A 25402-nucleotide genomic window follows, 5' to 3' on the forward strand; every position below is an offset into this window, starting at 1 on the left:
AAAGCCTCTAGTGTTTCATGAGCACTATCTTTAATAATGTGACTTCACAGAATCAGTAGCACAAAATTGTTGACCTTTATCTATAGCGCCTTCAAAATATGGTTAGTTAAATTGTAACCGTTAGATCAACACGCTTTGTTATGTGACAACTACATAACGTTCTGGTGAGGTTTAATCCGTCTGTAAACTGAAAAGCGAGCAGCCCTTATGGTGGGTGAGGTTGACTTTCCCAGAAAAACGCTCTAGCTGCCGTACAGGATGGCAATGAATCAATTTCTAATCTATCAGTGTAGAACTCTGTGCAGAGACTTACGTAGTTTCAGTCCATATGCATTATATGCTTAAAAGTTATTAGTAATTCAGATCTACATGTCATTTCATGTAGTATTAACGCAGTTTTTGGAAAACAAACGCTCCCCTCCACACCGGGCATCTTTGCAAACCGCGTCGCCAGTGTAGGGTTGAGATACCTTTGTGAAACACCCTTTCGTTGCTTCTTGTGACGTAGTGAGGTAGACAGAGCGGGTAATCACCGCTCTCTCTCCAGTTTGCAGACCTGTTATGGAGAGAGCTGCATCACCACAATCTAGCGAGCTACTTTCCCTTCCACTTCTACTCCCCACCTTGTTACACCCCAGAACACGATTTATCCCTTAACACTGTTATACTGCACTTAGACGTGGCACACAATTTAATATTTGTTCTTAACCCACTTCAATAACAACAAACTTTAATTTTGCAACTTTAAAACACTGTTTTTAATAATCTGCGATTTTCATTCCGTGCAACGCAAAAACGATTAATCACAGAGAAAAGAATGAATAGGATTTTTATAGGAATTTTAATTTTGTATTGGGAATCGTTTTCGCTGAAGCCACGAGTTTTGAGTTACCCAAGAAAAACTTAAAAAGTCACTCACACACTCCCCACCTTCCCTTCCACCCTTCCCCACACTTCCCCAATGCTCACACCCTATCGGTCGGGATTTTTGGTATGTTGTCCGTGGTATTCCCTGCTGCCACTACTATACTGCAGTGGTGGCTCAAATGGCTCTGAGCACTATGGGAATTAACATCTGTGGTCATCAGTCCCCTAGAACTTAGAACTACTTAAACCTAACTAACCTAAAGACATCACACACATCCATGCCCGAGGCAGGATTCGAACCTGCGACCGTAGCAGTCGCGCAGTTCCGGACTGAGCGCCTAGAACCGCTAGACCGCCGCGGCCGGTTAACTGCAGTGGTAATGCAGTGCAGTATGTAACAAGGCACATCCGTACTCCGTCTTCTTCTCCATTTTCTCCATGAAGCTATAAAGACAAGTAAATATTATCTCTCTTCTTGTAGCTGCTCGAGTATTCTACTATTTTTAATCATATCCCTGAATTTGTTTTAGCCGCTCTCTCTGTCGGCTTCCCGTCTGCAGCTCGTGGTCTCGCGGTTGCGTTCTCGCTTCCCGAGCACGGGGTCCCGGGTTCGATTGCCGGGGGGGTCAGAGATTTTCACCTGCCTCGAAATGACTGGGTGTTTGTGTTGTCCTCATCATTTCATCATCATCCAGGAAAGTGGCGATATTGGGCAGAGCAAAGGTTGGGAAATTGTACGGGCGCTGATAACCGCGCAGTTGAGCGCCCCACAAACTAAACATCATCATCATCATCATCATCATCTGTCTGCTTCCCTCCAACATATTCAAAATCAGAGAAGTTAAATAGAATAAATGGCAGAGTAAGTCGCTAATCATTCTGTTTCTGCTATACATGCTTGTTATGCGTAAGCTTCTTATCTCTTCTTTTATTCTCAAGATTTTTGTGTTTGAGACAGTCTGTTCACTGTATTTTCAACTTTCTTCTCCAGCACCACTGCAGCCTTTTCACCATCCCCAGTCTCTACGTTACTGACCAATAGAATATGTGATCCAAATATAACTCTCTATGAACCCAAACACCCCCATTACGCTGGCACCTACATAGTGTCCCATGACCCCGAGCTATCCTAGCAGGAGGATCAATTGCAGTAACAACAGTGCAGTGAAATTTTGCCCTAGTCTGAAAACAATAAATTATTCCCGGAAAAAGAACTTGGCTTCGAAAAGGAACAGGGACAACTGAAATTCTTTTACGGTTGGTTACCGACATAAAGCTAAATTTGCGTTCATAGACTGGATTACAGCATACATCGTCGCCTTGTCAGTCTTAGGGAAAAAACTGAAGGAACTCCAGATTTGAAAGCCACTCATGCACAATGTTGTAAGCTTCCTGAGCAATAGGAAGACAATAATTTTGCAACACGAAACTACACTGCTAAATATTACAACATATAGACGACGTATGCATGTATTCCGAAGCCTGTACTAATCAGCCTTATCATTTGTAAATGCATGCTGCGCTCGTAAGTCTGCATGATTGATTTACGGAAAGAGGCTTCGAAATCCCTGATAGCAAGTCTACTTTTACGTTATTTACTCGCCATAGGTTTCCACTACCCGAAACAATGCAACTGGAACGTTTCAGTTGCGGAGACAATTCAATATCTTGGGACGATTATCAACGATAAGCTAAGACGGGCTTCTCATATCCGACATACCATTACCAGATGTGAAACAGCCTGCAATCTCATCAGAGCTACGACAGGAGTGTGGTGGGACTGTGATCGGTCAGTTCACTTTGGTAACAGACATCTACACTACGATCCAAAGACACAACGCTATGCAGTATAAATCCTTGCATATAGTTAGTGGGGCGTTCATTTAAACACCAACCAACGAATTACTGGTTACAGAGAATGAACCACCGTTAAAGTTGCGACGAACATACTTCTGCAAGAAATTCCTCCTGCGGCTCTATTTCGACGAATATGAGCCTCTTGACGAATAAATCCGGGAATTAACATCTTACTGTGTATGCGGGAGATATTGGACAAATAAGCACCTTACGCCCGTCGCGGCTGAACAGATGAAGATGGACACATTAAGGCACCAGCCCATATGGAATATCGACTCCGCAGATTGATGCCCGGACCAGTTCAACGTGTCAAAACCAGGATCCAACTAACGCAACGGCGTTGGAATTCCAGCCTCTCTATCACGATGCATGCGTGGCGTATACAGCTTTACTTCAAGTCTAATGAACGCGCTGTTAGTGCTTATTGGGTGTCCTGAAGCAAACAACACGGCCCATACGAGATGGATCTACACTCCACTCTTACGGCAGCTGAACCGATGCCATTTTGGAAGCCCGACCATTCGCACAGACATTCACAGCAGATACAGTAGTTATCATCTCTGATAGTATGTCAGCCCTAGAAATGATGAGAAGCCATCAAAACAGTTGTACCAAACCCAACAATTGACTGTGTTTCAGGTGTAGAGGAACTGTTGCAACATCGTGATGGTATGGGAGAAAGACGACTGTGGGATACCTGGAAATGAAGAAGTAGATGCCCTATCAAAGTAGGCATCTCTGTTTGAAGCTCTTAAAGATGATAAACTCCCTCTCCTAGATTTGATACCCACGCTCAGAAAGCGTTTGTCATGGGTCTGGCAAGAGGAATGGTCGTGGACATCTGAAATCAATGGCAGTTACTACGCACTAGTTCATCGCCCGAGTCGAAGAATACATTGAGGAGCTTCACGACACTTAGTCATTGGAAGTTAAACGAACACCTCTATCGACTCGATCTGCAAGTAATCTTCGGGCTCTTGGTCATTAATCCCCAAGCAGCCTCCAAACTCTGTTAGCATCCAACGATACCGCAACGTATAAGCTATTGTACGAGCTCGTCAACAGTGCCAACATCAAGATTGAGCTCCCTGCGCTGCTAATCTGATGCTCCTGGCACTTACAACTCCAGGGGAAGACCAAAGCTCAATTAACTGACTATACCCCCAAGTGCTACTCCGGAGAACATGGAACGCTCAGCCTCTAAGTGTACGTCACTATGTACATACTATGTGTACGTGTCTGAATACTGGTATATCTATACGTGTGGCTGTAATACACAACGCTGGTTCTTGTAAATTGTTCTCCTGTTCTGTCTGGATGATACTTATAGATCTGCACAGATCTTCAATTCTCTATCCGCAGCTTCTGAAACAATTCACAAAAACATACAAAGAACGTGTTGCTGTTAGTTTAGACATATAGTCATTAATGTAGACTGAATTGGGAATATCCGAAATGTGTACCAACGGCGACTCATCTTTTCTTGTTGTGTTACCAGTGGGATTTGTATAGTATACTACCAATATTTATCCTGCGTTCAATTTTCGTCTTGTTCACTCGTTTTTGAATCTGATTGTAAATATTGTTTTGTATCGAAGTAGTCCTTCGTAAATCCTATGTTACATCGTACCAAGGTAGACTTAAATAACGTCTACCACGAATTGCCAAAACCGATTGTAATAATCCAATTCCTGTGATTAACTGCCTATAACGGCACATTCTGAATGAAAATAAATTTAAAAAAATGTTTCGCCCAGATGTGGCAACAGAACTGCAAGTAGACCTCGAAAAAGAAACACCTTCTGCAAGTTATGTAAATAATAAAATTAAACAAATACGTGTATATGTATATTTATAATACTCAGCAGACCATCGTTACTACAGCGAACCAGACTCCTTAAATGCGTCAGTTTTAAGGAAAATGTATTAAGTCGTTGCCCAAATGTTTAGTGATAATTAAGTGAAAGGTACATATACATTTCAGTAATTCTTTTTTTTTTACGATTCTCAGCATAGAATAACATACAGTCCAAAGTCGCACTGATTGTTATAATAACGCAATACCGTACAAACAAAACAACGAATTCAAAATACATGCCTTACAGCCCAGTTACAGCGGTATGATTGGGATAACAAAAGTGACTTAAAAACAAAGAAGCTTCTCAGTGAGAGGTAGATCTCATGGAACTGTTTACTCAATTCAGTCCAACCCTAATCTAGTCACGATTTCCTTTTTACATTTCAGCCCATCGCCCTCTGATACATTCCCTTCGTATTCCTCCTCCTCTAGCTCTTCCTTTCGCTCCTCTTCCTCCTCCTCATGCTCCTTCACCCTCCCTTTTCCACTCTAATACCAGTGGAAATTATTGCCGTATGTCTTAACACGTTTTAAGACATTCTACTCTTATACCCAGGCTTTCCATATATTCCTTTCCTCATCGATTCTACGGAGAACCTCCTGATCACTCATCTTATAAGTCCATTCAGATCACAGCATCCTTCTGGCACACCACATCTCAAACGCTTCGAATTTCTTCTTTTCCGGTTTCCCCACAGTACAAGATTCACTGGCATATAACGATCGTGTCTTATAACTCAAGAACTTTTGACAATTAAATCTTCTTGAGCACGTTATCCAAAGGTAATTTAACAAGATTTGTGGAGGAAAATTTTGAAACAGTCATGCTACTCAGGCAACAGAGGCCATAGTATAGACAGCGTCTGTAGCTTAGTGGTCAGCTTGTCTGGATGCCATTTGAAGAACCCAGGTTCGACTCCCGGTACTACCAAAGATTTTTCCATGGTGGGAGGACTCTTGACTTGACGAGAAACAGGAGCTTCTTGAGTCAGAAGTAACGGCTCCAGAGTCGAGGAAACCGACAACGCCCGGACACCCGAGCTTCCGGTACCTTGGCGTCGTCTTTATGTCTACCACCGGCCACACCGCAGCGGTCAACTTCAGCGTGGACCCCAAGTCACCCGCGCGACCGTTCAGCAACATCGCCTTCGCTGCCTTGATGCATTGCAACGTGTGGAATATCTGTACGTCCATGTAACTCTCGTCCGCAGCTCGTGGTCGTGCGGTAGAGTTCTCGCTTCCCACGCCCGGGTTCCCGGGTTCGATTCCCGGCGGGGTCAGAGATTTTCTCTGCCTCGTGATGACTGGGTGTTGTGTGCTGTCCTTAGGTTAGTTAGGTTTAAGTAGTTCTAAGTTATAGGGGACTGATGACCATAGGTGTTAAGTCCCATAGTGCTCAGAGCCATTTGAACCATGTAACTCCCAAGCTAATGCACATAGCATTTGTCCTTCGCTGGCGATTTGTCGCAGCCTACAGGCCGCATTGGGCTGCTTTCTGACGGCTGGTAACATATCTAATGTCAAATACGATACACTCACCCTCCCGCAGAAAGCCGGGGGACTTGGACTCACCAACGCTCGATATCGTGTGGAGGCCTCATACCTGAACATCATGGACGAGCACAGGGAACTCACTCACGCTACAACTCTCGGACATTTAGACGCCGGCCTCTATCTCCCCGCCGGTGTCGGCAGCACAAGTTGCGCCTCTATTCGCACAACTCTCTGCCATTTTTGTGGATCTTAGTTATGTACGCTTCCATGTACACGCCCCGCCCCCCTTCTTCCCAAACCCGTCGGATTTCTACGTTCAATTACTGTGAGGAGTACCTTGCAACAATGTTGAGATCAAGTATCCATTAACGAAGTGGACAGCGGTGTCGCACAACCTTCATCAGCCGTACTTCCTGATATTAGTCTGAGTGTCGCGGTTTCACGTCGCCTGTGGAAATTCGCCACTAAACAGAATTTGCATGCGATTGATTTGATGGATATACTTTTATGCTCCACTTGTCACTCGGTGGACAATGACGACCATCGCCTGACCTGCGACGGTGTTCATGAAGTCTGGGAACGGGGGCCGCAAATGATAGCCTGTTGCCTCCGCGCCCCTCCATCCGTAATCGAACAGTATGCTTTCATTCGGCAGGAGGACGTGTGTTTCCTTGCAGCCAAGACTCATGCTGTAGTCTCGTCAAAGAATGAACGTCACTTACCTTTGTGGAGACGAGGACAAATCGCAGCTCGAATCTTGGACCTTCCTACAGAATGATCAAGCGGTGATTGAAAGACATCCATGCTACCGCGTCATTTCGCCAATTACCTCCGTGGGGTTTCGCGCACTTCCTCATTCAGCCGTGTCTGGCGCGGCTGGCTCGCCTACATGTACTCATATCTCATCATCCGTTCCTTCTATCTGCTAATCAAGGAACGGTCAGTTTTCCTCATTTGCATTTTCTGACTCATCTGCTGATTTCGTGAATTGTTTCTTTGGAATAAAATTGATATTTCTTTCTCATGTTCAACAACAAAAAATAAAAATAAATAAATAATTTAAAAAAGCACAGTGCTGGAAAAAAGTGGTAGGAAGAAAAATGCTCTTTGAAGTTTGGTGGTCTGTTGAGATTTGTGAGATCTGGGTTCGATTCACATACAGGGCGGCGCACGAAATGTGTTAACAATTGTTTCCTTCACAATTTACGACGCACATTAGATATCCCGCTGGGATCTCTACAGCATTACCAGCAGAGCTTGGAAAAACAAATGAGTTACGAAATGACGTGTAATTCACGATACTGCCGCTAGGAGACTAGTAAGCAGCAATGGCTGACAATGGAAGACTGACGACACAGCAACGATCGGCAATTGTGCTACTTTTTCATGTAACGAAAAGCCTTGTTGTGACTCGGAGGCGTTTTCGACAACAGTTTAACATACGATGGGTCCCTTGCAAGAAGACCATCCACAGGTTGTACGATAAATTTGTACAGGAAGGAACAGTATTGGACGCGAAGCGACCTCGGCCTAAGCCTGTTTGTTCGCCGGAGAATATTGAAGCGGTACGAGTTGCTGCACAGAGTAGTCCCGGGAAATCGTGTAGAAAGGCAGCAGTGCAACTGGAAATATCCAGACGCTCCGTTCAACGCATTCTTAAAAGCGACCTCCATATGTACCCATACAAGATGACCTGTGCACAGAAGCTCACTGAAGAACACAAGCAGCGGAGATTACTGTTTGCTCAGTGGGCGGAGGATAGGGGGAAACTCTCAACAACTTTTGGTTTTCAGACGAGGCGCATTTTCATTTAGACGGTGTGGTTAACAAACAAAATGTACGCTTTTGGGCCACTGAAAACCCACAAGTGCTTCATGAACGACAACATTATGCTCCGAGTATTACAACGTGGGCAGCAATTTCCAGACACTCAGGTTTCCGGGACGCTTCAATGACGGACAAAATTGGCTCCCCAGTAGTCCAGACCTCAATCCATGTGACTTTTTTCTTTGGGGGTACCCAAAGGAAAAAAATTTCCCGAAACGTCCAAGTGATTTAATGGAGCTCAGAAGACTTATTCTTCAAGCTTGCAGTGAAATTACGGAAGACATGTGCCGTAATCACTAACTTCAGTGTTCGTTTGAAGGAAGTTAGGAAACGAAATGGTGGACATATTGAGCATGTGCTGAGTTAGAACAACTCTCCATGGAAGGCTCTTCAGTGTAGTATATGTTCCTTTCAGATTGTATTGACAATTAAGTTTATATTCAAAACGGTAACACATTTCGTGCGCCACCCTGTATAGGACAACCATTTTTAACAAGCACAAACAAACCCTCTTTATCTCTGGTAACGCAAGTTGAACAATGTTATGGTTCACCATACTTCGAAAAAGAAAGTATGGTGAGCTGTCGACGCGGCCCTTCAACCGCATCCAGTGACGTCATTGGCACAGGATAAAACGGCGGTCAGTTACGACTGGCCCATCAGAGGCAGAAAGTGGGGCTTTACTTTGCTTGATGGTGTAATATGGAGAGAGACATGATCTCTTTAGGGAAAAATTTAAGTAAAAAATAAATAAAAAGCGGGAGTTATAGTTTCCGAAAAGCTGACTGAATATCCCGCTAATGGTGGACACAGTTATCATTATACGGTACATCGATGCTATGAATGTCACCAGAAACGATTACCCATCGAAATCAGCTCGTAAAATAGAGACTATTTGATAAGGCAGTTCGAAAAGTCTTTACGAAAATTTCACTGATTATTAATTGCACAGAGATAAAGGTGTTAATGGCTCAACAAAATTTTATAGGGAAGTCGTAAAAATGCGAGGCTCGATAAGTAAACTCCGTCCGAACAGGCCTCGGAAGGCGCAACGGTACTGACCGACCACTGTGTCGTCTTCAGTCGATAGGTGTCCTAGATGCGGGTTTAGAGAGCATGTGGTCAGCACACTGCTCTCCCGGCCGTTGTCCGTTTTCGTGACGGGAGCCGCGCAACCAAGTAGTTAGTCAATTTACCTCACAAGGGCTAAGTGCAGCCCGCTTGCCAACAGTCTTCGGCAGGCCCGGACTGTCACGCACTGAGTGCTCACCAAGCCCGACAGCGTTTTGACGTCGGTGATCTGACGGGAACCGCTGTTACCACTGCAGCAAGGCCGTTGGCGAGTAATTGAGTTAGTGCCAAATATTCAGAGTACTGTCCTCAACTCGTCCTAGAAACTTTTCTGTCACTAATCGCTTCCTGATTCTCTACCAAAAATACGTGTATGTGGGATATTCCAAGTTTCTCAAAGGAAGTCAGGTACAAGTATATCATTTTCAACAGGGCCATTGTCAGTTAAGAACATTGTGATGTTCGAATCAGTTTTCAGCTTTAAGTCACCTTTAGGCAGAGTATGAATCTAGACACTTGAGCGAGGCTGAGAGCTTCGTGCATGTTCACTTTTGTATTTTTGTAGGTTTGTGAGTTTCATGTTATGTATGTAAATACTGTTGACGGGGAGACCGTTTCTGATGCAGTGTGTGTATGTTCCAGCAGAAACTAAGAGCGACTGGAGTCTACAGATGGGGGTTCCCGCGGCGCTGCACTTCATCGAGACCCGGTCACGCCTCTTCGGTAAGCGACATCACTCTGCCAGAGCGCTGCAAGCGAACCGCCAGCGCAGCCCACCCAATGTGTGTGACTCGCCTGCTGTCGATGTGAGCCTGTGGCGTAGCGTACGCAAGTTTCCAATGCCCTTGTCGCTCTTTTGTCAATGTTAAACTTTGTTCTGCTTATTTGTTAAAGTTTCTCTGTTGCAGCAGCAGTTAAAGGCAGTAACTTTTTTCTCAAATACCGATATTCCTTGACCAATTACGTCACAATAATGTAACGTTTCATATTTGGAATATAACGTTGGTTAAACTCTGCTATTTTGGAAAAAATTAACAAAGACTTTCTTCATTTATTACTGGACCTAGAGTATCAAACAGTAATCCAAAGAAAATGTGTTAACATTTTAAAAATTTACGTTATCCAAATCAGCTACCTTCAGTGCTGCCAGAAATTCTCATTGCGTACATGTTTCGAGAAAGTCAACCTGCAGTTAATCTAACACATTCTGAAAGTCATGGTTTTATTCCTTAACATAACGTAGTTGTATCGTTTGCACGGTTGCGTTTCTTGATATTTTATGCATTGGTTTGCATTCGCTTCGGTACATTGTTATTTGTGTACAACTGTTTTGCATGCATTTTACTACACTGTCACAGAAAAAGGTGTATCTCGGAGTCAGTCACGTTTAATGTCATTCATGTACTACTTCTCTACTTTAAACTGGTGTTTTACAGAGAGAGAAACGGAAACTGATAAGAAGATCTTAAACTAATTGTATCACAGCAATTTTCTAAAACCTATGTGGAGTGGCAGTCAATTAATTCCATGGCAAACATTAAGTCTCTATCAAAGTTCATAAAGTCCTTCCCACTAATGTCTTGGTCGTGATGATGGTGATGATGACGAAAGGGAGAAGCTATGTACAGCCTAAGCGCGAGTCGCACTTGTTCACAATGACATGCTTGTCATCAGTTAAAGATGACAAACCCATTGAACATAATGTACAAAGAGATATACAAACGCATCGGCAGCTAGTATTGCTGCTAAGGAAGGCAGCGGAAGGTTTCATCTGAGCAATAACTCAAACCTGAGAATGATGCATAGCGAATCAAGAATGAATTTTCACTCTGCAGCGGGCTGTGCACCAACTTGACATTTCCTTTTAGAGTAAACCGGTGTGCCGGGTCGGGACTCGAACTTGTAACCTCTGCCAGGGAGTTTCAGATCACTGCACACTGTACCGCAGAGTGAAAACTCGTTCTGGGAACGGTCCCTCTGGATTTTCTGCGCTGTGTCCTTTCTTTCAGGAGTGAGAGTTCCGAAAGGTACGCAGGAAAACTTGTGTAAGGTATCGGCGGAAGTAAAATTGTAAGGATGCGTCGTGAGTGATGCTTAGAGCCAGATTCGAGCCATGTCCGACACACAGGTGTAGTCTGCTAGGGGATTATACACAGGGAATGTTTGCACATTGTCGCTACAGGTTCGTTTAGTAAAGTGCGACAGCGTCACTGAGATACTGAGCCATCTGCAGTGACAGAAACTACAAGCGTGACATTACGCATCAGGACGTGGCTTACTGCTGATACTGCGATAGTGTACGGTCCAAGAACAGTCAACCAATACATTACTTTCTGCTACATATAACTCGATAAAAGATCATGAAAGTAAAATTAGGGAGTTTCGAACTCACACAGAGTCATCCCAACAATATTTATTCCGACGTACTGCCTGTTAGCTTTCGTCTCGGGCTCTTCGGCCGACGTTTGTTTAATGCTTTTTCTGATATTTTGCCAACACGAATGGCTGTCATTGTCAAAGATCCAACTTGCACTGCTGGTGGCGGACTGGAGTCGAAAGCGTGGCCGGAACTTATGAGTGGCGTTCAATGTGTAATGTGTCACATTTTTTTTCTCGGTCAGCGTCAATTGAATAAATGCGGAATTTGTTGTGAGACATCGTGGAATATCCCACTTTATCGCCTATAGTTTCATGCCGTTCCGACTATAATGTCAAAGTGACGTCTGCAACGGAGATGCTTTCGAAGCAGAGAGCTGTTATGAGGCTTTTGGTGGAAAACCAGAGCATCGCACATACTCATAAGCGCTTTAAAAGTGTCTACGGCGACCCGGGAGTGAACAAAAGCACGATGAGTCGTTGGGCAAGGTGCCTGTCATCATCGCAACAAGGGCGTGCAAACCTGTCGGATCACCCGTGTGCCGACGGGCTGCATTCAGCTGTGATTTCTGCATTTTTGGAGCTTGTGCACACTTTCATTCGAGGTGATCGAAAAGTTCAAATGTGTGTGAATTCTTAAGGGACAAACTGCTGAGGTCATAGGTCAATAGACTTACACACTACTTAAAGTAACGTAAACTAACTTACGCTAACAACACTACTGACAATTAAAATTGCTACACCACGCAGATGACGTGCTACAGACGCCAAATTTAAAAATGGTTCAAATGGCTCTGAGCACTATGGGACTCAACATCTTAGGTCATAAGTCCCCTAGAACGTAGAACTACTTAAACCTAACTAACCTAAGGACATCACACACACCCATGCCCGAGGCAGGATTCGAACCTGCGACCGTAGCAGTCCCGCGGTTCCGGACTGCAGCGCCAGAACCGCTAGACCACCGCGGCCGGCTGCCAAATTTAATGACAGGAAGAAGACACCTACAACGTGCTGACATGCGGAATGTTTCCAACCGATTTCTCAAAAAAAAAAAAAAGAAAAAGAAGATTCAAATGCCTTTGAGCACTATGGGACTTAACATCTATGGTCGTAAGTCCCCTAGAACTCAGAACTACTTAAACCTAACTAACCTAAGGACACCGATTTGTCATACACAAACAGCAGTTGACCAGCGTTGCCTGGTGAAACGTTGCTGTTGTGCCTCGTGTAAGGAGAGAAATGCGTATCATCAAGTTTCCGACTTTGATAAAGGTCGGGTTGTTGCCTATCGCGATTGCGGTTTATCGTATTGCGACGTTGCTGCTCGCGTTGGTCGAGATCCAATGACTGTTAGCAGAATATGGAATCGGTGGGTTCAGGAGGGTAATACGGAACGCCGTGCTGGATCCCAACGGCCTCGTATCACTAGCAGTCGAGATGACAGGCATCTTATCCGCATGGCTGTAACGTATCGTGCAGCCACGTCTCGAACCCTGAGTCAACAGATGGGGAAGTTTGCAAGACAACAACCATCTGCATGAACAGTTCGACGACGTTTGCAGCAGCATGGACTATCAGCTCGGAGACCATGGCTGCGGTTACCCTTGACGCTGCATCACAGACAGGAGCGCCTGCGATGGTGTACTCAACGACGACCCTGGGTGCACGAATGGCAAACCGTCATTTTTTCGGATGAATCCAGGTTCTGTTTACAGCATCATGATGGTCGCATCCGTGTTTGGCGACATCGCGGTGAACGCATATTGGAAGCGTGTATTCATCATCGCCATACTGGCGTATCACCCGGCGTGATGATATGGATTGCCACTGGTTACACGTCTCGGTCACCTCTTGTTCGCAATGACGGCACTTTGAATAGTGGACGTTATATTTCAGATGTGTGTACGACCCGTGGCTCTACCCTTCATTCGATCCCTGAGAAACCCTACTTTTCAGCAGGATAATGCACGACCGCATGTTGCAGGTCCTGTACGGGCCTTTCTGGATACAGGAAATGTTCGACTGCTGCCCTGGTTAGCACTTTCTCCAGATCTCTCAACAATTGGAAACGTCTGGTCAATGGTGGCCGAGCAACTGGCTCGTCTCAATACGCCAGTCACTACTCTTGATGAACTGTGGTATGGCGTTGAAGCTGGATGAGCAGCTGTACCTGTACACGACAACCAAGCTCTGTTTGACTCGATGTCCAGCCGTATCAAGGCCGTTATTAAGGCCAAGGATGGTTGTTCTGGGTACTGATTTCTCAGAATCTATGCACTCAAATTGCGTGTAAATGTAATCACATGTCAGTTCTAGTATAATATATGTGTCCAATGAATACCCGTTTATCATCTTCATTTCTTCTTGGAGTAGCAATTTTAATGGCCACTAGTGTAACTATGTCCCATTCCCGAGGGAGGACTCGAACCTCCTATGACATGGCGTCTCAAACCGCAAGGCCACTCCGCGCGGCGAGGTGATCGACGGATCACAATCAGACACCTCGCTGCTCAACTGGACGTGTCTGTTGGTAGTGCTGACAGACTCGTCCAGCACTTGGGATACTCAAAGGTGCGTGCCCGCTGGGTTTCTCGCCACCTAACACAAGACAATAAAAAACAGTGAAGGACCATATGTGCACTCCGCGGGAAGCATTGTGTGGGGGTGGTCGGGACGTTATTGGTGCAGCAACATGTTGGCTCCGACGTCGACCATTGGAATGGTACCATGTGGGCATTCAGACCCTCCTAGTAAGGTGGCGTAAGGCCATAACACTGAACAGAGATTATGTTGAAAAATAGGGTTTTATTGCCAAAATAGTGGGGAATAATTTGGTATACTGGAATCATGAATAAAACCAGCCTGCTTTAAAAAAAGGTGTTGCATTAGTTACGAAAGGCCCCTCGTACGTGTAGCTGTAGTGCCAGTGTCTTGAGTGCCCTGCCATGGTCATTACCGCTGTGAGTTTTCGCTTGTTAATTGCAACATTCGTTTGCTGTGTTGAGGGAATCCACATGCAGTTCGTAAATGGAACATAAAGCACCCTTTGCCAGGCACCACAAGGTTTCCTGCAGAGTAGCGTCTCGGAGTGGTGAGCTCAGCTCGTCTTGCTGCGGCGGCAGTGTTTACTCAGGGCGGCGGGCGCGCCGCCATATTTTGGCGAAGTAGGCCGCGGCCTCAGCCCGTGGCTCTGCCCTGGCTCCGACGCGCCAGCCGGTCCGTCGTTCTCATGGCCCGCGGTCAAGCTCAACTACACGTGGCTTCATTGCCACACGTTAGGACACCGCCAAACTGCTCTTGACGTGGTTCTCGTTGAAATCTCTTTTGCCTCGTCTCAATTAAGTCGCGGGTTTCTGGGGGAGAGCTGGCCCCATGATCTACGTGATCTACATCTACATTCTGCAAGCCACCTTACTGTGTATGTCGAAGGGTACATTGTCTACCAGTCATGCCCCACCCCCATTTCCTGCTGCAGTCGTGAATGGGCACAGGAAGAACGATATGACATATATTAGTTTGTTTGGTGCATATGTTCGTAGCGTTTTTGTTTTGCATGTTGCTATTATGATGGTATGGGTTTATTTTTTATCGATTGTAATTTTTTTGTAATTCACTGTAGCCATTTGAGTTTACATATTGTCATTTTGTAATGTGGAGAGGGTGATTGGAGCTGTGGGCCCTAGAAAATGGAGTGCCAAGTTGAGAAGCTGGAACATTTCCGACATATTCTTCTGTTTTAGTTCAATAGAGGGGTAGCAGCAGTGGAGGCAGACAAAAACATTTGCGCCGCCCATGGGGATAACGCCATTGGACAGAGCACGGCAAGAAGATGATTTTCTCACATTAAGGAGGATCGTTTTGACGTTAGTGAGTCTCGACGTTCAGCGAGAACTTTGGGGTTTGATGAAGATCGTTGGAACGCATTAATCCACAATGATTCACGTCATTGTTCTCGAGAACTGTCAAATGTGATGAACTGTGATCATTTCACTCTCGTTCTACATTTGCATGTAATGGGGAAGGTTCAACAATCCGGTGAGTGGGTACCACGTGCTCTAAGCCAAAATCACAAAAATCAGCGGATGGCCATATGTGGATCTCTGTTTGCTTGTCATCAATAGGTTCGTGAACAACACCGACCATTCCTATCCTGTATCATTACTGGTGAGCGAAATGGTGTCTTTGTGCAGTTACCTGCCCGCATCCACAAAAGATAATGTTATGCATGTGGTGGAAGAGCGGCGGTATGGTGTACTACGAATTGCTTGTCCGAGATGTAACCATCACTGCTCACATTTATTGTCAACGACCGAAACGTTTTGTAGAGGCAATACAACAACGACCAGGAAGACAGCATTAAGTGTGCTACTCCACGATGACGCAAGAGCTGGGTTGGGAAGTCATCCCGCACCCACCTTAAACACCTAATCTTGCACCCTCAGATTTTCACCTTTTCCGTTCTCTGTCGAACAATATTCAAGAAACTTCCATTCCGGATGAAAATGTGCTCCGAACATGGCTCGACGACTTATTCGCCTCAAAACCACATGATTCTACAGTCGCGGAATCGGAAAGTTTCCCCAGCGTTGGCGCACTTTTGCAAATAGGCGTTGTGTGTTGCCCCTTACAGTGCGTGCCGTGATTGATATCGTAGGCTGATAGAGGGTGGATGATCTGACGGAGATTTTTACCACACACCTCCCTAATCCGAGTTCACTGTTTTCAGCACTGTGACTTCTCACTCGGTGCGCCTAAGGAAATACTGAGTAATTTTACCAGAGCGCTATACTCCGAAAGATTTAACCGTTCTAAAAGTAACACATCGCTGTTTCTTCAGCTGGTAAAATCTTAGCAAAGATGATATTATTCTTCCCCATGAAGGTAATACAAGGAGAATAAAAACGGTTAGGGGAAACATCAGGAGGGTGAGCCTGGTACGTGAAGAAACCACAAATAAATAAACTAGTTGATAGCAACTTTTGCTATAAAATGAATTACATGTTTAACTGTAAACGTGTATTAAATTGTATCGCCTTGCACACCATTTCAGCATTAAAGCTGTCAGCTGGGATAGATATTTGAAATAAGTAATAAAATGGAACACCTACAGCCATCCTTACGATGTTATTTATTATATGGCCACCAGTTTCAGCACTTCAGTGCACTATCTTCAGGCCTTATCTGACGCTGAGGAGGTTAACTGCAGTCGTATACAAGATTCATGAATTGTCAACATCTGTCAACTGGTTTTCGCAGACTACCTGTAAAAACGATGTGTCTCCAACCACCAACTATGAAGGAGTTGAGTAAATTCCGTCCGAACAGGCCTCAGAAGGTCCATCGGCGAACCGACCGCCATGTCATCGTCTGCCTACAGACAACACTGGATGCGGATATGGAGGGGCAAGTGCACAGCACACCGCTCTCCCGGCCGTTGTCAATTTTCGTGACCGGAGCCGCTACTTCTCAGTCAAGTAGCTCCTCGGTCGCCTTCTCAAGCACTAAATGCATTCCGCTTGCCAACAGCTCTCGGCAGTCATCCATCCAAGTGCTAACCAAATACGACAGTGCCTAACTTCGGATATCTGACGGGAACCGGTGTTACCACTGCGTCAGAGCCATTGGCTGATAGCATACACTGAGATAAAAAAAAATGGTAACACCTAAAAGTGACTAATGTAGAGTAACGAAATTTCGGGGTACATTTGTCTAGGTAACATATGTGATCAACATTGCAAGATCACAGGTTATTGTAAGCGTGAGATAGCTATTGTGAATATGAACACTGTAACATTAACAACGGGTGTAGCCTCCAGAATGTTGAATGCCAGCATGCAAAGGTGCACTCATTGTGTTATACAGGTTCCAGATTTCAGTTTGTGGGATGGAGTTCCACATTTTGTGGGGTGGAGTTGTACTTGTTCGGTCAATACAGGGACTGTTAATGTCGTTGAGAATGACGCTGGAGTTGTCGTCCGATAACGTCTCAAATGTGTTCGATCGGAGACAGATATGGCAATCTAGCAGGCGAAGGCAACATGTCGACGCTCTGTAGAGTATGTTGGGTTACAACGGCGGTATGTGCGCGAGCGTTATCCTGTTGGAAAACACCCCCTGGTATGCTGTTCATCAATGGCAGAACAACGGGTGGAAAGACCCGTATAAATTTACATTCAGTGTGCATGGGGTAACCGTAAGGGTGCTCCTGCTGCCATAACAAACCGTACCCGAGACTATAATTGCAGATATACGACCAGTGTATCTAGCACACGGGCAAGTTGGTTGCAGGCCCTCAACTGGTTTTCTTCTAACCAACACACGGCCATCACTGGCACCGAGGCAGAACCAGTTTTACTCAAAAAACACAACAGTCCTCCTCCCTGCCCTCCAATGAGCTCTCGCTTGACACTATAGAAGTCACAGGTGGCGGTGGTTTGGGGTCAGTGAAAAACACATTACAGGGCGTCGGGCTCGAAGCTGTCCGTGAAGAAATCGATTTGTGCCACTGTGGTGCCAACTGTTGCTCAGATTGCTGCTGCAGATGCAGTACAATGCGCGAGAGCCATACGCCGAACACGATGATCTTCCCTGTTGGTAGTGCTATGTGGCCGTTCAAATCCCGGTCTTCTTGCTACTGTACATTCTCGTGACCACCGCTGCCAGCGGTTATGTACAGTGACTACATTCCTGTCAAGTCTTTCTGAAATATCGCAGAAGGAACCTCCATCTTCTCGCAGCCCTATTACACGATCTTCTTTAAACTCAGTGAGGTGTTGATAATGGCATCTTTGTCTCCTTAAAGGCATTTTTGTTTAACATCAACTCACCACGTAGAATCTCAAAGGTAACTAACGGTCAATACCGTTACACCGTATATTTAAGCAAACCTGATTTTCATCTTGTGCGACCAGTGCGAAATTTCAGTATACATCATCTTTCGGATGTAGAAATAAGCCTAATAAGTTTCGTTTATGCCCCACACCTCTTTCTTGGTGTTGCTATGTTTCCGTCAGTGTATTTTTAATTAATTTTTACTCTTCATAAATTTCTAGCATGTCTGGCCATAATTATGTTCATCGTTACAAAATTGTAGTTATGGGGTATGTATCGTTTAAGGAATAGTGTACTACAGCATTATTGGGCAGATCAGTATCAGAAAATTGAAAAGAATACACCTAGACCCGGAAGAGACTTATCGAACTCGGGTATTTTAACTTAACACTACCCATCGAACAAACTTTTTTTTCACTGAGTGTTAAATCAAGTAAACGTAATTAGAAAAATGTACGGGACGAAACTTTCTTAGCGACATTCTTGTCTGTGAGTATGCAAGGAAGTGCGGTGAGGCGTCTGGATGTGCGAATTTTGGCCATAATGGCAAACAAAGAAAATTACACTAAATCGCTACTAAACACGTAGCATTCTCATGGAATATAATCACAATAGTCCTTTTACCACGGCTGAAACCATTCAAAGTTCAGAACTATTGCATGTTCACTAAAGTTGTATGAAATTTTGTTGTATCCCATATTCAAGTCCCTGCAACAACTTCGATGGAAACCATCTCGATTTCCTTACCTGCTTGCCTGGCGGTGTTTATATAGTATCGCCTCACAGCAATCCTTCTGTACAAGGCCCACGAATAACAAAAAAATAGTCTAAAATGCCTAGCAGCTATTGTTTTGCTCATCCGCATCTCAAAATACGCGTCGTATTCTGTGTCCTTTTAAAATCAAGCTTGAATCCCAATCCTACTACTAATGTACCGCAGATAAAGTTATATAAATTAATTGTATTTGGTGATGAATACAAACGACAGAAGTAAAAGTTTCTGTCTAATATGAATCTGTAACGTAAAACATTAATTACATGGTATTTCTGATCCTCGTACCATTATGACAGGTATTCAACGTGCCAGTTATTATATTAAATAGACTCTTAATTTTGAAAAGTTTATTAATCAAACGTTATCTATTGTAATACCACAATTTCAAGATGTTATTTACTTAGTCTTACCCTGTTGCATGCTTATTGCGTGTTTGTTTGTGTTTACATTGTATATAAGTAATTAGTGAGTGCACCTAATTCATAGTCATCTATCTCCAGTTGCTTTAGATCACTATGAATTAGGTGGTCTCACTAATGACAAAAGGTTACATAGTCTGGTAACTCTTTACATTTCCTATCAAGTGACACCTTGACGAGTCTTCTATCTATTTTTGTATCGTTGCTATCAAATATTCATAGAATTACGACATTTATTCAGGTTTATTCTATCTTAACATATGATGTATTAAATACATTGGGAAGTCCTTATTGCCAGTAATTCCAGGGTTATTTTCTCCCTTTAGCTGCGTATCTAGATTTTATCAATCTCCAGTAGTTTAAGGCTTTAGTAGCTAGTACCCTAGAATATGAGAAGAAATCAAAAAGTTAATAAAAGCATAGTGAAAAGAAACGTAATAACTGTTCGACGTGTGAGGTAATCAAACAGTTAAATGGATCCAATGAATGGCTGGTGAGGCCCTGTTTCACAAAAATATAAAGGATATGCCTGGGTGGAGGGTTTGTACTCAGAAGGAATACACAGACAAGCTGGTGTGGTAAATCCAGTTAACAGTAAATCCAGATAGTATATGGTCAGTTTTGCTTTAAAAATGAATCGCTCACGTTTGAAATTCTTTTTCAAGGGAGTGAATTGATTAATACACAAGGAGTTCCGAACTCGCAAAATCTATCAGCAGACTAAGAGTAGAATACAGAAACTTAGTTTGACGATGTTTCCTATAAATTACTGAATTTGTGGGATTATGTAGCGCTAGGCATGCAGTTATCACTACTTCGTCCGAGGAAGTGACAGGTATTTGTGTTATCCTGGACGTCTGATCCAAATGCGTAAATTGTACCAAATGAAAGCAGCTACTAGTACAATTCTAATAAAATATTAGGGAAGGATTATTTTCTAGAGGTCGGCAAATCTCGGCAACTTGTATCTGACAGAGAACTGCGTAAAACAAACTTAATATTGAAGCATCATCCGCAGGCAAACCCTGCTAAACGCTTAATAAGGGAATCAGGACGTTCTAATGTTACAAGCGACATTCTAAATGAACTAATTATATGTCGGAATTAGAATAAATCTCTAATCATTTACCACATGCCCACCCAGCATTTCATCAAGTCAAATTATCACAGGAGCGGAAATGAATATACATCAAAGGAAGCTAATCTCGGCAGGAGATATAATTACATTTCGTGAGTACAAAACTACTGCCAACAAATTTAACCAGCGATTTCATTTATATCTCAAGCGAAATATTTCAGTGTGACGCACGAAATATTGCAGTACTTAACACTGCTAAAAGAATTTCTGCCTGTCAGCCGTTTCTCAGTCTCTTTTACTAGTTATCTCGTTCTGGAATTAAAAGCACACCCGATTACATACACATCGGTTAAGAGAGAAGGATCATGAGGTATAATATGTATTGTACTTGCTGGTTTACGGTCAAAATTGACATGTAATAAGGATAATATAAGCTCACCAGACACACTCATTTCTGATAAAAGAAGAGCTCCGCACTACGATGTTAACAGCGACTTGAACCTGATTCTAAAAAGAGTTTATATTTTGTAAACCACGTTTAATGTGAAAAATTTTGTTTGATTTGTCGAGAAAAGTAAAGACATATTGGTATCAATCCCAGATAACGCCAGGTTAGATTCTTTCGATATATGATTCCTTACACTAATATACCTATCAATGAATGCCAGGAAATAAAAATAATTTATTGCCCTACAGTAAATTGAGAGCGAAATAATGAGCGAAATAATTGAGCTGCTCTATTTCCTTGATTTTTTATATCTTTTATTTTCTTCGAATTTAATAGTAAGATTTGTAAGTGTAAGACTGTCTTGCGTTGGTTTTGACAGACATACAGAGAGCAAATTTCTGGATCCAAATAATGATTTTGCTGCTCGAATCATTTACTACAAAAGATATGTAGATGACATTATTTTATTCCAAGGAAATCAAGAAGGCGTTAACAAATTTGCTAGCAAAATAATCCTTATGCTCCCTTACATACAATTTAAAGAGAACATCCATGGAATTAACTATAGGACTAATTTTTCGAAAGTCTTCAGCCACAAGTAGCGTCATTAATGCATCTTCCTGTTACTAATATTATCAAATACATACTTCCTACATGTTCATGTGGCGTAGGCTATGTAAATTCCCCTTGAGCCAATACTACTAAAGAAATTACAATATTAAAACAAACTGCTTTCACCAATGACTGTGATAATAACTTAATCAACATATTATACAAAATAAATAAGAAAACAATATTTGTTACCATTACTTATAGAGGTAAGGTCTCAAAAAATAGCCAAACGTTTTCAAAATACTGACATTAAAATAGTTTTAAACTTCGATAATCGACTTAAGAACAAATTAAGACACAACATAAACAAAAAAGATTCTGGTACGTTCACAACTTCAGCCTTCTACAAGATCAGTTGTTCAGATTGCCCCAAAAGATATGTTGGACAAACTAACAGAAGACTGACAATACTATTTAAAGGACGTACGGAAGGCACGAAGGCTATAAAATCTACTTTTGGTAATCACCCCGTAACATCCAAAAATCGTTTATCTTCAGTACAAATGGCAATCTACATATCCTCCATTCTCTGAAAAAGTTAGATTAATGCTCCGAAGGAGCTTGAAATTTACAGCAATTCTAGAAAAGAGTGAAATTAATTTAATGAATAGGATGGGTGTAGCAGGACAGCTTCTTACTCAATTTTCGACGACCCTCTTTGAGACTCTTACCCTACTGTTTCATGTTATTATGTGCTAATGACATTTGTTTAGTTTTCGAAACGCATGACTGTTTTACTTTCATAGTAATAACAATAATAATAATAATTGTTAGTATTAGTATTATTATCTGTCATTTTATCCATTACATTGCACAATTATCGTATACATCTAACATTTTCCACCACTTTATATATTATCTTCCCGCTCCTCAACAAATACATGCTGTCGTTGCCCAGCGATGCCTTGCAGCCCAATGTGACGGTAGTCGTCTAGCAACCGATGCCGGACTCGTCCACAAGTAGTAGTTGCTGGTCTGCCTAGAATACCACAAGTCATCGGTGGCGCTGCCGTCGCCTAACAATGCAGTATGGCTCAGCAAGTATTGTTATGGCGACAGCTACGACCAGTCGCTGAATAGATGACAGACTTCTTATGCATCGGACCAACTTTGAAATTAAGTAAATTGATTATACCCCGCGGACTGTATTTTAATCTCGTGATAACTAATTTTTAAAACAGTTTTTAACTATTGTTGACAGCTTTTTAATAATGAAAAGCACTTTTATACTCTATTTCACGTTACTAACACATACAACTCACATTGTAGTAGCTCATACAGATACATCTAGCTATGTAATCTCTTCCACTGGCTAGACCTCCTCAGTCATCTAGTAGGAGACCTGAAGAAATGCATGCCATACTGCATACTGCCGGCAGCAATCGGATAAGAAATAATCTGTTATCTCTTTAAATTTATTAGTGTAGTTAAGTGTTTATTTAATTTATTAATGTAATGTTGACAAGTGAGTTGTTGTTTATCGTCTCTTGTTTCGTAGAACTATCGAAAGCGACATTAATGTGGAAAACGGTTTAGCCAGTAACAATAAATGTGAGTATTGACTGTAAGCTCTGTAGTCAAATTTAGAGTGTTTCTGATGCTCCACGATAGGGATGGGCAAGCTATGGTGACCTGCGGGCCTGATTCACATACTTAAAAATGGCTCTGAGCACTATGGGACTTAACATCTATGGTCATCAGTCCATAGAACTACTTAAACCCAACTAACCTAAGGACATCACACAACACCCAGTCATCACGAGGCAGAGAAAATCCCTGACCCCGCCGGGAATCGAACCCGGGAACCCGGGCGTGGGAAGCGAGAACGCTACCGCACGACCACGAGCTGCGGACTCGCATACTTACTTAAGCTTGCAGGCCGCCTTGTGAGGTGACGCAACAGCAGTTCACTCGTACTCTGCCATGCTCTACGCCAATAACATGACAAATATGAGCAAAATATAAGTCGACGTTGAGACGTGACAAAATAGAAGAAAGGACTTGGCCTTGACAACACCGTGAGTGAAGTTCACCGATTTGTTGACGTATCAGCGCAGACTGTCCAACATGTCTTCAAGGAACAGCACACCACTCGTCTCCACGTAACACGGCAGAATAATGTGCTCAAAGAGACTAAACGATAGCCACCGAAGACGAATGTTACGCGTTATCAGTGACAGAAGGTCTCATACCCGACTAGAATTGCTGTTCTCATTGACTGTTGTTCCGTCTCGACTAACTTTCGACCGATGGTTGCGAAGGAAACTGTAGACAATAAACATTTGGAGTCGGGCACCTCGCAAACGGCCATTGCCGAAAGCGTCACAAAAACCACACCTCCTCAACGGACCAAACAACACTGATACTAGACCATAGTTAATTGGAGGCACGTAGTGTGTGGTCCAACGAGTCACGTTTTTACGTCTTTTCGAATGACACAAAGCACCGAGTGTGTAGGTGGCTCCCTGAGGCGCTTGACACGGGCGATCGCCTTGCCCGGCTCGGCCAACCGAGCGCGCTGCCGAACAGACCCAAACTTCCACATGTCACCACTTTTGTCTACATTCTGTACTCACACAGATAATGAGTTCTGTACCGGACGAAACGTATGATTAAAGCTGAAGCCCAGTTACTAGGAATGATATACTAGCTTGTAGGGACTGTGCTGTTCTAATGTACTTTGCAATGTCCTTCAGACATGTATGGGCGAATTAAAGCACTGGGGCAGTATGTAATTTTTACATAAAGTTATTAAACTTTTTGCCCAATTATGCTTGTTATTTAGGACTATAATTTGTTTTAGGCATTGTGAGTTCACGCAAGTTTCAAGACGCAGGCATTGCATCTAGGATAAGTGCGAAATTGCTTTCAAATATATCACGTGAAATGATCGGTAAGTGAAAACTGCTTGTCCCTGTGCTTCCAATGTGAAACCATCTGCTTTAAACAACTGATTATCTATTTTTTCCGAACAACTTCTGGTATTCATTACGTACTATGACGATAAAGGTTAATTTTAACGTTATATTCCAGATTTTAACTTTCTGAAAAAAAAAACGATTGTTTACGTTTTGACAATTTCTTCTTAAATTAATTGCTTTGTGAAATATTTTAAAATCAATTTTTTTTTTATTTTATTGGGACTCAAGGGTTAACCCACAGTGTGTGGAGTGTGCAGTTCAAGCCGAAGGTGGTTCTATCGAGTTTGGGGGAGCGGGGTGTTTAGTGTACTATCACTTCGACCCATTCTTTCTGATTATCATGGACACGAACCAATTGGTTTATTTCGACATTCTTGAGGACGAAGTGTTGCCCTTTCTTCTGCATATTTATGATGAGTATGCTGTGGGCACACGCAAGATGACAACGGCCGTGGCCACAGGACTGCTCGCTTACTTTCTGCTTTGAGCAACGCTCAGGCACCCTGTCGCACCTCGACTGGCACCAAGTCAGCCGGTCGTAATCCCACAGAAAATGCCAGAGACTATTTGGAACAGAAGTTGACTTGTATCATGCAACATCCCCACTATTTCGGAGCATTATGGAATGTAGCTACCAGCAAGTGACTTCAGATAGATGTATCACACCTGAAAAAAACCTGTGGACTCTTTCCCTTGTCAAATTGAGGCCCGCCATATATATCTTCCCAGCATTCACATTAAATCTCTCCCTCTCTCTCTCTCTCTCTCTCTCAAATCCCTGTGTAGTTACTCAGATGTCGGGTTTTTCGTGACTTTCGTAAACCTTTTAATGTGAATGCTGGGAAGATATATATGGCCGGCCTCAATTTGACAAGGGAAAGAGTCCACATGTTTTTTCAGGTATGATACATCTATCTGAAGTCACTTGTTGGTAGCTACGTCTCATAATGCGCCGAAATTGTGGG

The 25402-nt window shown here is 43.2% G+C and overlaps 1 protein-coding gene across 1 annotated transcript in view; it reads left to right on the forward strand.

The window, feature by feature from the left end:
- LOC126176228 (uncharacterized) overlaps positions 1-25402 on the forward strand; it is a 450465-nt gene that overhangs the window by 248049 nt on the left and 177014 nt on the right. Inside the window, exon 3 of the mRNA XM_049923373.1 lies at positions 9617-9697. Coding sequence (XP_049779330.1) covers positions 9617-9697 — 81 coding nt within the window. The remainder of the gene's footprint in view (positions 1-9616; positions 9698-25402) is intronic.

This window comes from Schistocerca cancellata, chromosome 3 (assembly GCF_023864275.1).
Source record: "Schistocerca cancellata isolate TAMUIC-IGC-003103 chromosome 3, iqSchCanc2.1, whole genome shotgun sequence".
Lineage (NCBI taxonomy): Eukaryota > Metazoa > Arthropoda > Insecta > Orthoptera > Acrididae > Schistocerca > Schistocerca cancellata.